The sequence below is a fragment of the Nerophis ophidion genome, linkage group LG01 (genome assembly GCF_033978795.1).
Source record: "Nerophis ophidion isolate RoL-2023_Sa linkage group LG01, RoL_Noph_v1.0, whole genome shotgun sequence".
In the NCBI taxonomy this organism is placed as follows: domain Eukaryota; kingdom Metazoa; phylum Chordata; class Actinopteri; order Syngnathiformes; family Syngnathidae; genus Nerophis; species Nerophis ophidion.
The window spans coordinates 30,043,822-30,060,285 of record NC_084611.1 but is presented as its reverse complement, the minus strand read 5'-3'; the positions used below and the strand labels follow the sequence as shown (position 1 = coordinate 30,060,285).

Sequence of the window (16,464 nt, the reverse complement as noted above, 5' to 3'; positions counted from 1 at the left end):
AATTCTGAAAACAGACAGATGCATAAGATATCAGAGCCCCCCGACTGGGTGATGGACCCCCATCTTTAGGTAGATCCTTAAATTTCATTGCTTTTCAAACCTCCCACGCAGATTCTACATGCACTCACACATGTGGAGAGGGATTCAGTTACATGGACCACAATCTGGACAGACACTGGACCCGCCATGAAACGGTCTGATAAAAACTGGAGTGTACTGAGGTTTAAAAATGCTATTATTTCACATTTAAAAAATGTACCTGCAGAGAAAAGGCTCGCAATGCAGGGATGGGAATGAGGGCCGCCATGAAGAACGCGGTGACATTGCTGATGGACGTGAGCGCCACGCTGGCCCCGGTCCTCTTCAGACACTCGCCCGTGCGGTCCTGAGCGAGACGGGACAAGGAGAAGCAGATAAGGAGGGAGTAAGAAAAAAAGAAAAATGACAGGTACACTCAGCCTTTTTGATGCGACCGTAGCCAAAAGGCAAATGTGTACTACTTGAGATTAGGTAGCATTATCAGCATACTGATGCTGACTGACAGTGATTGCAGCGGCTTGAAGTGCTATTAGACGAACGACAAAAACGCCTCCTGTCTCTCAGAACACATAACATGTTCAAGTTATGATTAAGCAACTTTATAAGCATGTTTTTTTGCTTCCGCCCTACATAAAAGGCACACAAACTCAGATAAGCATGCACAGGAGCCTGCAGGGTGTTTTTTGGCGGCAACTCTGTGAAGATTGTGAGGACGTGCGGGACCACACAGGCTGCATCCTCATTCAGGCGTGTTTGTGCATGTGTGTGTGTGTGTCTGTGTGTGTCTGTGTGTGTATGTGTGTGCGCGAGTTACAGACAGATCAGGTTCAGCTCTGTTTAGTTTTCATTTCTACCAAGGAAGCTGAGAGTTGAGGGGAAGCGCAAGAGGAGTGCGATAGACAACAAAAATGCAAAATGCATGCCTGCTTTCACCCTGTGTAGACAGAAATATACACACACGTAGCCATGTGCTTTGTTGTAGAATGAATAACAAGGTGCGGACTTATGCAACAAGTCATGTGATGGATGGTGCAGAAACATCCTTGCTACCGAATGTCCTACATTTTATTGCACTTTTATTTTTGTTTAAACCAACATTGACATATAGATTGTACAATACTGTAATGGTCGTGGTTAAATAGCCCCATGAAAAATATTCAAATAAAATAATAAGCCCCATGAAATCCCTAAAAGCATTAGCATGGCTATACTAATACTAGCACGATAGCAACAGCCCATTTGTACTTCCATGGAAAATAATAAAATAACTTTAGTTATGTATATTTTTTTTAAATTATCACATAAAGACCAATATTATTGATATGGTATAGCAGGTTGACAAACAAACAAGCAACTATAGCAACAATAAAAGTCAGAAAGACTAAATAGTTTTCCTATTAAGTTGCTTGTATTGTGATTTCTAAATCTTTTTCATAAAAGCTGATGGATTATTTTTGTTAAAATAAAATTGAAGCTAGTACGAATTCTCTTAAGTAAGCCTTTAAGGGTTAATGGGTTTGCCAACTCCCTGAAAGAGGACAAGTTGACACAATTATTTTTTTTAACAGATATACCTTATGCTTTACGTAACAGAATACATATAAACATCTTTCTTTCACAGAAGTATGTTCTGCGCTACTTAAAAAAAGCATACATTTAGTGTGCAGCTTAATGATAGAGCAGGTCTCCAACTTTCATCCCTATGAGAACTACTTGGACAAAAACAAAGGTGAAATTAGATACAAACCCCGTTTCCATATAAGTTGGGAAATTGTGTTAGATGTAAATATAAACGGAATACAATGATTTGCAAATCCCTTTCAACCCATATTCAATTGAATGCACTATAAAGACAAGATATTTGAAGTTCAAACTTATAAAGTCTATTTTTTTTTGCAAATAATAATTAACTTAGAATTTCATGGCTGCAACACATGCCAAAGTAGTTGGGAAAGGGCATGTTCACCACTGTGTTACATCACCTTTTCTTTTAACAACATTCAAGAAAAGTTTGGGAACTGAGGAAACTAATTGTTGAAGCTTTGAAAGTGGAATTCTTCCCCATTCTTGTTTTATGTATAGCTTCAGTCGTTCAACAGTCCGGAGTCTCCGTTGTCGTATTTTACGCTTCATAATGCGCCACACATTTTTGATGGGAGACAGGTCTGGACTACAGGCGGGTCAGGAAAGTACACGTACTCTTTTTTACGAAGCCACGCTGTTGTAACACGTGCTGAATGTGGCTTGGCATTGTCTTGCTGAAATAAGCAGGGGCGTCCATGAAAAAGACTGCGCTCAGATGGCAGCTTATGTTGTTCCAAAACCTGTATGTACCTTTCAGCATTAATGGTGCCTTTACAGATGTGTAAGTTACCCATGCCTGGGGCACTAATGCACCCCCATACCATCACAGATGCAGGCTTTTGAACTTTGCGTCGATAACAGTCTGGATAGTTCGCTTCCTCTTTGGTCCGGATGACACGATGTCGAATAATTCCAAAAACAATTTGAAAGCTGGACTCGTCAGACCACAGAACACTTTTCCACTTTGCAGCAGTCTATCTTAGATGATCTTGGATCCAGAGAAGCCGGCTGCATTTCTGGATGTTGTTGATAAATGGCTTTCTCTTTGCACTCTTTGGCTTTCTCTTTAACTTGCACTTACAGATGTAGCGACGAACTGTATTTAGTGACAGTAGTTTTCTGAAGTGTTCCTGAGCCCATGTGGTGATATCCTTTAGAGATTGATGTCGGTTTTTGATGCAGTGCCGTCTGAGGGATTAAAGGTCACGGTCATTCAATGTTGGTTTCCGGCCATGCCGCTTACGTGGAGTGATTTCTCCAGATTCTCTGAACCTTTTGATGATATTATGGACCGTAGATGTTGAAATCCCTAAATTTCTTGCAATTGCACTTTGAGAAACGTTGTTCTTAAACTGTTTGACTGTTTGCTCACGCAGTTGTGGACAAAGGGGTGTACCTCGCCCCATCCTTTCTTGTGAAAGACTGAAAATTTTTGGGAAGCTGCTTTTATACCCAATCATGGCACCCACCTGTTCCCAATTAGCCTGCACACCTGTGGGATGTTCCAAACAAGTGTTTGATGATCATTCCTCAACTTTATCAGTATTTATTGCCACCTTTCCCAACTTCTTTGTCACATGTTGCTGGCATCCAATTCTAAAGTTAATGATTATTTGCAAAAAAAAAAGTTTATCAGTTTGAACATCAAATATATTGTCTTTGTAGAATATTCAATTGAATATGGTTTGAAAATGATTTGCAAATCATTGTATTCCATTTATATTTACATCTAACACAATTTCCCAACTCCTATGGAAACGGGGTTTGTATTTGTGCATATTTGTGGTTTTTATCTCAATTGTGCTTATGAAGCAGATCTCCACTCAAACAGTGTAGTAATTGTCTTGATGCTGTTTTGTGTAAATGTGTCATTAAATAGAATCATACTGTCAAAATTGAACACGTATTGAACAAGTACAAATATTATGTCACCATTTGATGATCTACTGTATCAGCAGCTCTCTGTTTAAGGACCATGTACTGTCATTATCATTTGGCCTTGTCCACATTGCAGGTCATTTCCAATTTTTTTGTCCATATGCAACCTGTGTCGGATTTTGTCATGTCAGTGTGAACAGTGCAATTCTGAATTTTTCATATCCGACCCCGGCCTCTATCGTATGTTGAAATAATGGACATATATGTGATGCATCCTCAATGTGAACCCTCCCGTGCTAAGGTCGCATTCATCCGACTAGAAAGTGATCAAAAAGCGATAAGCGTCACAATTCTGTCTCCGACTGGCTGCCACAGACACACTCTTCAAGCAGAAGTCGAAGCAAGATATCCGGTAAAACTGCCAGAGCCAAAATACGTGTTCTCTTTCTTCTTAATCTTCTACGTGCAATAATTTGGTTCACAAAATGTGGACTTTTTCCTTGAAATTGCCAGGAATGCGCTAGTACTGAGAACGACTAGAGTTGAAGCCATTTGCACAATGTCATGATTTCATGTCCGCATGTGGGTCATATTGCATTCACAATAGAAATCAATTTTTTTTGTAAAGTTAATGGCCACTAAAAAGTTCAGATTTGACAAAAAATCAGAATTGGACATTTGACAAGCATTGTGAACATAGTGCAGTTTCACTATCATAAAAAGTAGTGTCAAAATCATGAAGTGGGAAAAAGGGCCCTCTTAAAAAGAGAGACATTTGTATTTGTTATTTGTGCTTGTAATGAGAAAACAATTCGGCATAGGAACAAGTTAAAACTGTCATGGTAGGATTACTTGAAACAAGGTACACAATTTAGGCTTTCGAATCTTATAACATATTACAATGATCATATATTACTACATTATTATATACAAATTAGCAAGCAATACTACTAAGTTAGCATGTACCTCAATGACGTGATAACTAGAGATGTCCGATAATGGCTTTTTTGCCGATATACAATATTCCGATATTGTCTAACTCTTAATAACCGATTCCGATATCAACCAATACCGATATATACAGTCGTGGAATTAACGCATTATTATGCCTAATTTTGTTTTGATGCCCCACTGGATGCCTTAAACAATGTAATTTTACCATGAATTGATTAACGTGGACCCCGACTTACACAAGTTAAATAACTTATTTGAGTGTTACCATTTAGTGGTCAATTGTACGGAATATGTACTGTACTTTGCAATCTACCAATACAAGTTTCAATCAATCAATCAAAAACAAGGTTTTCCAAAATAGGAGCCCAACTTCAACTCAAGTATAGAAAAAAGTGCCAACATGGCACTGCCATATTTATTATTGAAGTCACAAAGTGCATTATTTTTTTTAACATGCCTCAAAACAGCTTGGAATTTGGGACATGCTCTCCCTGAGATAATCCTGATACCCATTAAAACAATGGGAAATACTATACTTTGACTTTCACAAATGCCTCAAAACAACAGCTTCAAAAACAATGAAGGCACACAGCTTCAGTCCGGAGTATACTAGACGTCCGTGTTTTACCGGACGTGTACCGCTCCGTACAGCGGCGTTTTAAAAAGTCATTAATTTTACTTTTTGAAACCGATACCAATAATTTCCGATATTATATTTTAAAGCATTTATCGGCCAATATTATCGGACATCTCTAGTTCTAACCATGTAGATTCCCAGACGAAAAAAAAACAATCTCCAAACTTCCACAATTGTTCATTTTTGTCACTGTGGAAAAGTCACATTCAGAGTCTGATTGACAGAAGCTGGTCAGATAACTCAAGCTGGCTGCATGACAGCCAAGGCAAAACGAATAAACTAATGCCTGACAAAATTGACATGTGCTCAATCAGCATGCTGGCATCCATTGGCTGCCGTCATTCAATAGAATCCATTAATATTTTTCAGACTACTTTTTATTCTCACAGTATTAAAAATACAAACTGTCAAGACGTGCACTTGGGTGAGGTTTGTTTTCCCGAGGTGCAAAGCGATTGGACCAGACACGACGTGAAGATAATGACATTTTCATTTTACTCAAAAAAGGAACAAAGGAAAAGCGCAAACAGAGGAGGTATAAAAACTTGACTATGAAAACAAAAACTTGCACTAAGACAAAACTATGGACATAAAACAAAAACTTGCACTATGGCATGAATAACGAATAACTTAGTTTGAACGAGATATGGGAACATGGGTCTTTGGCATGGATACATGGGTGTGGAGTGTGAGTAGAAGGTGATGTCGCCAGGCTGACTACCTGGCAACTGTGGCTTAAATACTACTGTGGTGATTGAAAACAGGTGCGTGAGTTCAAACGTGGAACAGGTGAAACAAATGGGTAGCCATGGAAACAAGACAAGGGAGTGAAAAAGCAGGAACTAAAAAGAGTCCAAAAACCAAACAGACCATAACTTCAACAAAACATGATCCCAGACATAACACAAACCCAACTTGTTGGCTTCTGTGTAAAAGGCACAGGCAAATTAATCTGCTGTTTCGACTATTTTACATGGATCTCGAAGTGAATGAAGCTGCAGTTTGGATGTTGGACCCACCTCAAATGGGATCCTCTTGTTCTGTCCTGTCTCACTGAAGGCATGCGCAAGGAGAAAGACGTCGTCCACACCAACACCCAGAGCCAAAAATGGCAGCACCTGCAGATCAAACAAACATTTGATTTCAAGAGATCCAATCCAATCCAAACTAAATGTGCCTTACCTGTGTGGTGGCCGCATTGAAGGAGATGCCCAAGAGAGAGCAGAGTCCCAAACCTGCCGCCACTGACAGCGTCACCAGCAGGACGCCCGCCAACCCTACGGCTCCCTGAGATTTTGCACAGTCCCACCGCAGCATGGTCAGACACGCATAGGCCAGCTGGGGACGGACAAGATGAAACAGGTAACTCTCATTCTACGGTAATGCAGTAATATTGACTCTCACCATTAGTAAGTAACCGCTGGCCACACGAATGACGCTGATGTCCGAGAAAGACTTGAGAATGTCCTCGAGAGTGGTGGTAGTGAAAGACAAGACCTTCTGGGATGAGTTGGCTGCCACGCTATTCAACACAACCTAAAAAAAAAAGTTAGTTACTAAAGAGAATAAGTAAAGTCATATGGAAAAATGACAATGGGCAGAATTAATTATGATTTTCTTCTGAACTCCAGTTTCCATGCCAGTGGCTTGGCACTCAGCATCAAGGGTTGGAATTGGGGTTAAATCCCCAAAATGATTCCCGAGCGCGGCCACCGCTGCTGCTCACTGCTCCCCTCACCTCCCAGGGGGTGAACAAGGGGATGGGTCAAATGCAGAGGACAAATTTTACCACACCTAGTGTGTGTGTGTCAATCATTGGTACTTTAACTTCTTTTGTTGAATCGGCAGTGCACTCCAGCACAAGTTGTGTTTCTAGTTTTGTATAATTACCTTTACTACATAGCCATCAAGTGTACTTTTATGCAGTCGGCGCAGGCTGAATTCCTGGCCACTGCCTTAGGCCCAGATAAAAGTGAGGGCTGTGTCATGGAAGCCGAAAGACAACAAAATTAGGGGTATTTTATTTGAACTAAGCAAAATGATCTGCCAATAGAACTAGGAAATTTGGTTTGTCATGACTGTCCAAAACAAGTAAAACTAGCTAACCTCAATGAACCCAAAAATACCTTATAATAAGTATATTCTCACTGCAACTGTACTACTGTATGAGTACATATTTTCTATTGTTTCATTGAAAATAAAACAGCAAAGTCCAGTTGCCTGCATCTGTTTTTATATGAAAGTCATGATTTTTTTTTTACATGCTTGAAATAAGAAATTATTACTTAAAAAAATTGTTTTATACTTGTGAGTGTAGATGACACAGCTTTGCAACAGTTGATATTCTAGTTCCAAGAATGTTTTACTAAATATCGGTCATAACATCTCAGCAATAAGCTGTAATATCTTACTGAGATAATTTAAGACCAGAACCCTGAAAACAAGTAAAACACTATCATAAAATCTGCTTAGTGAGAACAATTATCTTATGAGACCGAAAATAAGCAAATATCACCCTTATTCGAGATATTTAATCTTACTTAGATTTCAGTTTTTGCAGTGTACATATAGCCACCGAGCTGTACAGTCCAATTCAGTTCACATGAGCATGGTCTGCAGCACTACAGCACGGTCTTATGTTCGTACAGCAAGTGCGAAATCAAAGAGCCGTATCACAAAAACACCTTACATCAAGCTAACAAAAACTTGCAAAATGGCCTCTGACAATACGTCATGGGTTAAATCTTGCAACTTTGCCAGAGTGCTAATGAGTAACAGGACGCTGCTAATTTGAAGCATTACATTCCCATCGGTACACGGATGTGACAATTCTCCACTGACCAATTAAGAGAATGCAGTGTGTATAGTTCCACCCTTAACACAAACCATCCATCCATCCATCCATTTTCTACCGCTTATTCCCTTTCGGGGTCGCGGGGGGCGCTGGCGCCTATCTCAGCTACAATCGGGCGGAAGGCGGGGTACACCCTGGACAAGTCGCCACCTCATCGCAGGGCCAACACAGATAGACAACATTCACACTCACATTCACACACTAGAGCCAATTTAGTGTTGCCAATCAACCTATCCCCAGGTGCATGTCTTTGGAAGTGGGAGGAAGCCAGAGTACCCGGAGGGAACCCACGCATTCACGGGGAGAACATGCAAACTCCACACAGAAAGATCCTCAGCCTGGAGTTGAACCCAGGACTGCAGGACCTTCGTATTGTGAGGCAGACGCACTAACCCCTCTTCCACCGTGAAGCCCCCTTAACAAACAATTGTACAAAACATAAATTGTGTCCTCTAAAATAGAGGTCTGTAAGGCCTGGGCGCTGAACGGAGAAGAGACCAAATAAGAGAATGGTCATATTTATGGATAAACAACACAACCAAGATCGATGACAGGTCCATTTAATATTGTGCGCAAAACATGGCTTTAAATATCCGTAAAATAGACATATGGTTAACTGGAACATTTTTGACAACATTTTGGAGTGTATTTAGTAGGGGTGTAACTTACACAAAAATGTTGGTTCGGTACGTACTTCGGTTTAGAGATCATGGTTCGGTTTATTTTCGGTACAGTAAGAAAACAACAAAATATAATTTTTTGGGATATTTATTTACAAAAATTTGCAAAATCTTCCACCAAAAATATTTTTCTTAGTGGAATATTTGATGTGAAGTAATCGGAACCTTGGATAGGTCAATAATTCATAATAACATTGATTTTGAATCAATATTATGTTTTGAGCAATGACAGTTTGAAAGAAAAAAACAAAACTTTGTTTTATTAGTCAACATTGCAACTTTTTCTAAATTACATTTCACCTTTAAGCTTTTTTATTTCACTTTTGTTATGGTTTTGTTTATTTTAATAGTATTTTTAGAATGTGCCGTGGGCCTTTAATACATTAGCTGTGGGCCACAAATGGCATTCGGGCCACACTTTTGACACCCCTGCAATAGATAATAAAAAATTAAATCTGATAAATCTATGGGTAAAAAGCAGAGCCTGGCGACGTATGCACATTTATCATAACTCTCTCGCTCTCTCTGTCTCTGCCCCTCCCTCACGAATGCTACTGCGTGCACAATTTCTTTTGTTTTTAAACCCTTCTTAACCCTGAACGCACATTGAAAATACACGCAACCCTAACTTAAATGTCGGACATTTCAGGCGTTTAAGAAACTCCCCCCAGACAGCCCCACAAAAGAGGACTTCTCTGGTGAAAAGAGGAGGTATGGTCACTCTAACGTAGCCCGGTCACTGCTAGCATGCCGTGTGTTGTTCCTCTGTGTGCATTGTTTACACAACGTGCGCTACGCTACTTAATATGTCCGTGTGGAAACTCGTTCGGTACACCTCCGAACCGAACCGAAACCTGTCATGATCCATGGTCCGGATCATGTTTTTGTGTTATTTATGTTAGTTTTGGGCTCTTCCGATTCCTAGTTTAGCTCTTCCTTATTTACCTTGTTACCATAGTTTCTGATTTGTTCCACCTGTTACTTGTTTCCTGACGCACACCTGTTTGTAATCACGTTCTGTATTTAAGCCTGCCTTTTTCCTTGACTCGTCCTCGCCTCGTAAAGTTTTGCTGCATGCAACTCGCGACTACGTTAATTCCCGACTCAGGTAAACATGCTTTGTTTTTGCTAGCTTCCACGCTATGCTCCCGTGTTTCCTAGCTCCCATGCTAGCGCTTTGTTTTGCCATTTGTGCCTAGTGCAAGTTTTTTCTGTTCATAGTCTGTTCTTTAGTTTTAATAAATCCTTATTTCGTACCTTACGCTGTGTCCGAGCCCGATCTGCATCTTGGAAGAGCACCCCAGGCATCACGATTCCCCGTAGCCGTTACAGAAACCCCTGTATCGAAACGGTTCAATACGAATACACGTACCGTTACACCCCTAGTATTTAGGAATTTTGCTGCATTATACTTCATCATGAAAGTGTTTTGAAGTTCCTCCACTCTTTGCAGTGGATTAATAAACACCTACAGGCCATTATTTGTGTAAATAGGGTACTTTACAAGCAGATATTTACAATAAGTTGTTGTTATTGTAAAAACATGATCCAAAATCTCCTTGTCTTCCTATCTCAGGACAGACAGATGTCTTCAACATTGACCTGCACTTACTACTCAGTGGGGAGTGAGGCGGGCTGGCTGACACATTCTGAAACACACACTTGCACCACATGCAACATGTGTGCACATCTTTACCTCCCGCCTATACATTTAAACAGCACGACACCAGCAGCCATTGATAAAAAAAAAGAAAAAAAAAAGTACACAGCCAATGAATGAATGATCTTTTCCTATGGCGGCACCCTGGGAGCCCCCAAGATGAATGGCACACACACACGCATACACCAAGGTCACTGTGTGTCAAACAGGGGTTCGGAAGGGGGTGGGGGAAGTTAGATGATGTCACACACTAGCCACCAATGGGGCCACAGCTGGGAAAGCGATTGTATGAACGTTAAAGACAGAAAGACACCCAAAACTCTCCTAATGTATTCCAGACTATACTGCGCCTTTATACCAACCACACACAACACCCATCCAGCATCCATTGCTTTGCATGCACTTGTAACCAGTTAGGATGCATTTTTAGATTCCCCACCATGTATGTTCCATTAATACCTCTGAATATCTCCTCTGCCACGCTTCCAGAATGGCTGCAGCCTTCTCCTCATTCCAGTTGATGTGGGAAACCTCCTCGTAGCCCCGAAAGTGCTCAAACATCTGCTTGGGCGTCATCAGCTGGAACATGGTCTGTAAGGCCTGGGCGCTGAACGGAGAAGAGACCAAATAAGGGGATGTTCATATTTATGGATAAACAACACAACCAAGAACGATGACAGGTACATTTAGTGTGCAAAACACGGCTTGAACTATCTGTAAAACAGACATATGTCTAACAGGAACATTTTTTAATAAATTTTGGAGTGTATTTAGGATTTTTGGTGCATTATACTTCATCATGAAAGTGTTTTGTCTGGGTTTTGAAGTTCATCCACACTTAACTTATTCAAGTATGCCTTTATAGACCTTACTTTGGCAGTAGGGCACAATAATTGGATCTTTCTGAAATTGTTCTCACAAAGCTAGGTGCTTAAAATTGATGAATTGTTTGGGAAAAAAACTGTTCAAAAGGTGTGTTCCAAGACATTAGTCCACACTGTACCAGCAGGAGACTTCATTAATAATACTAAAGAGGACCAATGATACATGTTGTCTTCTCTGATGTACAAATGTTACAATGTTACAATGACACTCGTGTTAAACCATGCCAAAGCATCATGTCATAGGGTTCATGCATTTTGGCGTGAGCGTGCATGCAGTTTTTGCATGCAGTTTTGTATGCCTCTGTTTGCGGGGTTTTGCAGTCTGGCGTGTTGGGATGTCACAGCAAGGTGGATGTTTTTTTTTTTTTCCGACATTAAGTCAGGCAATGAGGGAACAAAAAAAGTAGGTTAAAGTATAATTTCCAAGTAATTTTGGCATGTTGATAACAACACAGACGTGAAACATGCACTGACATAGACAATGTTAAAAGCAGCTTTTTTTATACCGAGTGAATCGATCGGCGAGTGCGCAGGTGTACCCAATGTTGTGACCGGCTGAATCTATGTAATGTTAATGACAATTATTTTCGACTATGTCTTAAAAAAATTGTGCCGATGACTTCAAGATATATATTTAAACAATGTACATTTTCAAAAGATGAATTGTGATACTTTCTGAGAGAGTGGGGTGGGAATGCCTCCAAAATGTAACATCTCACACAAAAACTAAAAAAACGGGTTAATAGTAGATATATCCGATAATATCGGCCGAGTGTTATCTGCCTGCCGATATTATCTGCCTGCCGATATTATCGGCCAATGAAGGCTTTAAAATATAACATCGGTATCGGTTTTTAAAAAAAGTAAAATGTATGACTTTTTAAAACACCGCTGTGTACACGGACGTAGGGAGGAGTACAGAGCGCTAATAAACCTTCAAGGCCGGCCCAGTCACATAATACCTACGGCTTTTCACACACACAAGTGAATGCAAGGCATACTTGGTCAACAGCCATACAGGTCACACTGAGGGTGGCCGTATAAATAACTTTTATTCTGTTACAAATATGCGCCACACTGTGAACCCACACCAAACAAGAATTACAAATACATTTCGGGAGATTTCGGGAGAACATCCGCACAGTAACACAACATAAACACAACAGAACAAATACTCAGAAGCCCTTGCAGCACTAACTCTTCTGGGAGCTACACTATACACCCCCGCTACCACCTACCCCCCACCACAACCCGGCCACCCCAACCCCGCCCACCTCAACCTCCCCATGCTCTCTCAGGGAGAGCATGTCCTAAATTCCGTTAAAAAAAATAATGCACTTTGTGACTTCGATAATAAATATGGCAGTGTTTCCCTAACTTGAGTGGATTTATTTTGGAAAACTTGTTACATTGTTTAATGCATTCAGCGGGGCATCACAACAACATTAGGCAAAATAATGTGTTATTTCCACAACTGAATATATATCGATACTAGTTGATATTGGTATCGGTTATTAAGAGTTGGACAATATCAAAATATCGGATATCGGCAAAAAAGCCATTATCGGACATTTCTAGTTAAAATGTGACTGTGGAGCAGAAGGTGCGCAAAATGTACACCAACGCATTTCCAAAAAACATTGGGCTTGTGAGCCAAATTTGCCCTGTTGTGTCATTTTGTTTGGTCCACCAAAGGGTGTATACCAAATGTAATACGTATTCATTCTGACACCTTTCAAGCTGTACGATTATTGAAGTCATGTCTGCAAAGCTGCCTTTTAAAAAGTCAGTAGATTTTACTGTAAAAAGCTTGCAGCTCAGTCGCCAGAAATTTACTGTAAATCATCTGAGATACTATTTTTCCTATTACAGTAATGCACTATACAAACGGAGGAAAGGTAGATTTTACGGTTGAAAAAAAGTATCCACTGAGTCGGCAGAATTTTGCATTTAAATTACCAGTGGTTCTGTTTTTTATAGTAATGCACTGTAAAAAAAAAAGGCCCTTTGATTTAACGGTAAAAAACTGTCAGCTCAGTCACCACAAAACAACAGCGGTACAGTTTTTTGATTTACAGCAATTTGGTATGATTACACCATAAATTTTAAGGTATTTACAGTATTTAAGGTATTACAATGTTTTTACAGTGCATTACTATACATTTAAAAACACTACCGCAGGAGATTTATTCACAGGGTAAGTAGTTGCCATCTATTGAACTTGACAATCTCTACTAACTTAAATTTACACCTGGCACTATGAGGCTAAATTCCTCACTCGTGGTGCTGTTGCATGGTATAAATCGCCGTTTGGCCCGCTGACTATTGGCACATTTTCACTTTGGCCTTTGAAGACCGCCCCAGACCTTGACCAACTCTATATAGGTCCCCTTTGAGAATACTATACACTTTATTGATCCGAATATAAGACAATCCTGAATTTCTGACATTCTGTCTCATTCAAATTTTGGGGAAAATATCCATCCATCCATCCATCCATTTTCTACCACTTGTCCCTTTTGGCGTTGTGGGGGGTGCTGGAACCTATCTCAGCTGCATTTTAAGAAAAAAAAAATCAAACTTCAAAAAAGACAAAATTACTCCATATTAAAGTATCTAAAAAATGAGATCATATTTCAAAGCTGCTCAGCAGCTGTTTGCGGTCTCTACTTGATTGATCAGCATTATCTTCTGTTGTTTGATAACTTTCTATCCATCCATCCATCCATCCATTTCCTCCCACTTGTCCCTTTGGGGTCACTGGAGCCTATCTCAGCTGCATTCGGGCAGAAGGCGGGGTACACCCTGGAAAAGTCGCCACCTCATCGCAGGGCTTTTTTCCCCTAATGAATCTATTAAAAAAAGGTGTGTCTTTAAGACACTGTATACATAAGGCAGGTCTTGAAGTACTCCAAAAAAAATGAAAGCTCAGGTCTGTGTAGGTTGTATATTTGGATAAACTGCCCAAGCCATAGATCACGGTAAGCACATGTGTGTTTGTGTGTGTGTGGTTAGTGTCCATGCAGAGTAGCCAGAGCTGAGAGGGAACAGCTGGAACCTGAAAATTTAACTGGAATCTGCTAATGACTGCAAGATTTACAGCATACACACACACACACATTACACGTACACACATGCACATGCACACACGTACACATGTACCATTTCAGAGAGCTTTAAAAATAAAAAAGAGTGGAAAACACACACTCCTTCCAGAATAAGCGCTGTGCAGCTCCCAGCAGGGTCTGAGCATGTGTGTGTGTGTGTTTATATAGATGTTTGGATATGTTACCTGAGCAGGGGTCCGCTGCCGTTCTTGGTGGTCCCGCCTACAATCAGTTCCTCCTGCCAGTGCATGTACTTTCTGGACAGCCCATAGCAGCCGCCGTTCAGGGCCCAAGCCACATCTAAAGGCTTGGCCGCGATAAAAAAAAATAAAAATAAAAAACAGCCGAGAAAAATAAAATGTCAACAGCTGTGCTCAAATAAAAGATGTCAGACCCCACAACCTAAAAAAGAAACTTACCTTGGTGGAGTTCTTGTTGGGTGCAGTGAGGGGGCAGTCGGGGTCGGAGGGTTTCAGACAGGGGCGATCCATGTAGCCGTGTCCAACGTCGGCTTTTGCCAACATCTCTTCAAAGCTGTCTACCGGGAAGTGGTCCCGTCGTAAGTCGTCAAGGAACTCCTTGGGGTCAAAGTTGGTCCACTGCAGAGGGTCTTTACCACTGTGTCAGCATAAAAGCACAACACCACTTGTATAAAGAAACTTTTGTATGTTGCTTTACTGTTACATAGTTTGTATATTCTACCAAGAAATACTAACAAATAATGTGGTGTCCTCTAATGGCTTTTTGCAGATATTCGATATTATCCAACTCTTAATTACCGATTCCAATATCAACCAATACCGATATATACAGTCGTGGAATTAACACATTATTATGCCTAATTTTGTTGTGATGCCCCGCTGGATGCATTAAACAATGTAACAAGGTTTTCCAAAATAAATCAATTCAAGCTATGGAAAAAAAATGCCAACATGCCACTGCCATATTTATTATTGAAGTCACAAAGTGCATTATTTTTTTTAACATGCCTCAAAACAGCAGCCTGGAATTTGGGACATGCTCTCCCTGAGAGGTAGGGGGGGTAGCGGGAGGTGTATATTGTAGCGTCCCCGAAGAGTTAGTGCTGCAAGGAGTTCTGGGTATTTGTTCTGTTGTGTTTATGTTGTGTTACGGTGCGGATGTTCTCCCGAGATGTGTTTGTCATTCTTGTTTGGTGTGGGTTCACAGTGTGGCGCATATTTGTAACAGTGTTAAAGTTGTTTATACGGCCACCCTCAGTGTGGCTGTCGACCAAGTATGCGTTGCATTCGCTTAGGTGTGTGCTGAAAAGCCGCACATGATATGTGGCTGGGCCGACATGCTGTTAGTATGGAGGTAAAGTGGACGTAACGAAAGATTGTAAAGAATGCTAAAGGCAGTGCCTACAAGGCACGTTCCAATGTTTTTATCCGGGTGGAAATCAGGAGAAATTCGGTAGAATGGTTGCCCGGGAGATTTTCGGGAGGGGCATTGAAATTCAGGAGTCCCCCAGAAAAATCGGGAGCGTTGGCAAGTATAAATGTGGCCAAACAGCTCCATTTTTGTTTGCTCTGACCACAGAACTTTCCTCCAGAAGGTCTTATCTTTGTCCATGTGATCAGCAGCAAACTTTAGACCGGCACGCAAAGCCAGTGCCTTTAAGGTTTATTGGCGCTCTCTACTTCTTCCTATGTCCATGTACCACTCCATACAGTGGCGTTTTAAAATGTCATAAATTTTACTTTTTGAAACCGATACCGATCTTACATTTTAAAGCATTTATCGGCTGATAATATCGGCAGTCCGATATTATCGGACATCTCTAGTTGTGAGACATGTGGCTACCAACATAGTGTGTGGGCAGGTAATAGTGTCTCACAAAATTCAATTGCAGTGTATCTTCTTAAGGGACAATACTATGCATGCACTTTAGAGTAGTCAATGTACAGCTTGTACAGCAGAGTCAACACAATTGTCTAAAAAGCTGGCAGCACAAGCAAGTGCCAAGATATGGTGGTGGTCGCGTCATGGTCTGATGCCGCATGGGTATTACTGGTACCAGCAAACCAAAAAATGTAACAAGATGGAGAATGGCGATGCTTTGGTAGAAATTTTAGATAATCTTTCCCACGCTTTTTGAGTGTCTCTGAAAATTAGTTGCCAATCCTTCCAGCTGGCATCTCTGCCCAGTCAGCCATGTTGTAGTTT

General features: G+C 40.7%; 1 protein-coding gene across 2 annotated transcripts in view; it reads right to left on the bottom strand.

Annotated features, from left to right (window-relative positions):
* The window catches only part of ptch1 (patched 1), a 174,245-nt gene that overhangs the window by 65,489 nt on the left and 92,292 nt on the right, over nucleotides 1-16,464 (bottom strand). For both annotated transcript variants that reach the window (XM_061900523.1, XM_061900533.1), the window contains exons 6-12: nucleotides 14,697-14,895; nucleotides 14,463-14,584; nucleotides 10,746-10,893; nucleotides 6,497-6,628; nucleotides 6,275-6,430; nucleotides 6,112-6,210; nucleotides 260-385 (exon numbers count right to left, since the gene is read on the bottom strand). In XM_061900523.1, coding sequence (XP_061756507.1) covers nucleotides 260-385; nucleotides 6,112-6,210; nucleotides 6,275-6,430; nucleotides 6,497-6,628; nucleotides 10,746-10,893; nucleotides 14,463-14,584; nucleotides 14,697-14,895 — 982 coding nt within the window. The remainder of the gene's footprint in view (nucleotides 1-259; nucleotides 386-6,111; nucleotides 6,211-6,274; nucleotides 6,431-6,496; nucleotides 6,629-10,745; nucleotides 10,894-14,462; nucleotides 14,585-14,696; nucleotides 14,896-16,464) is intronic.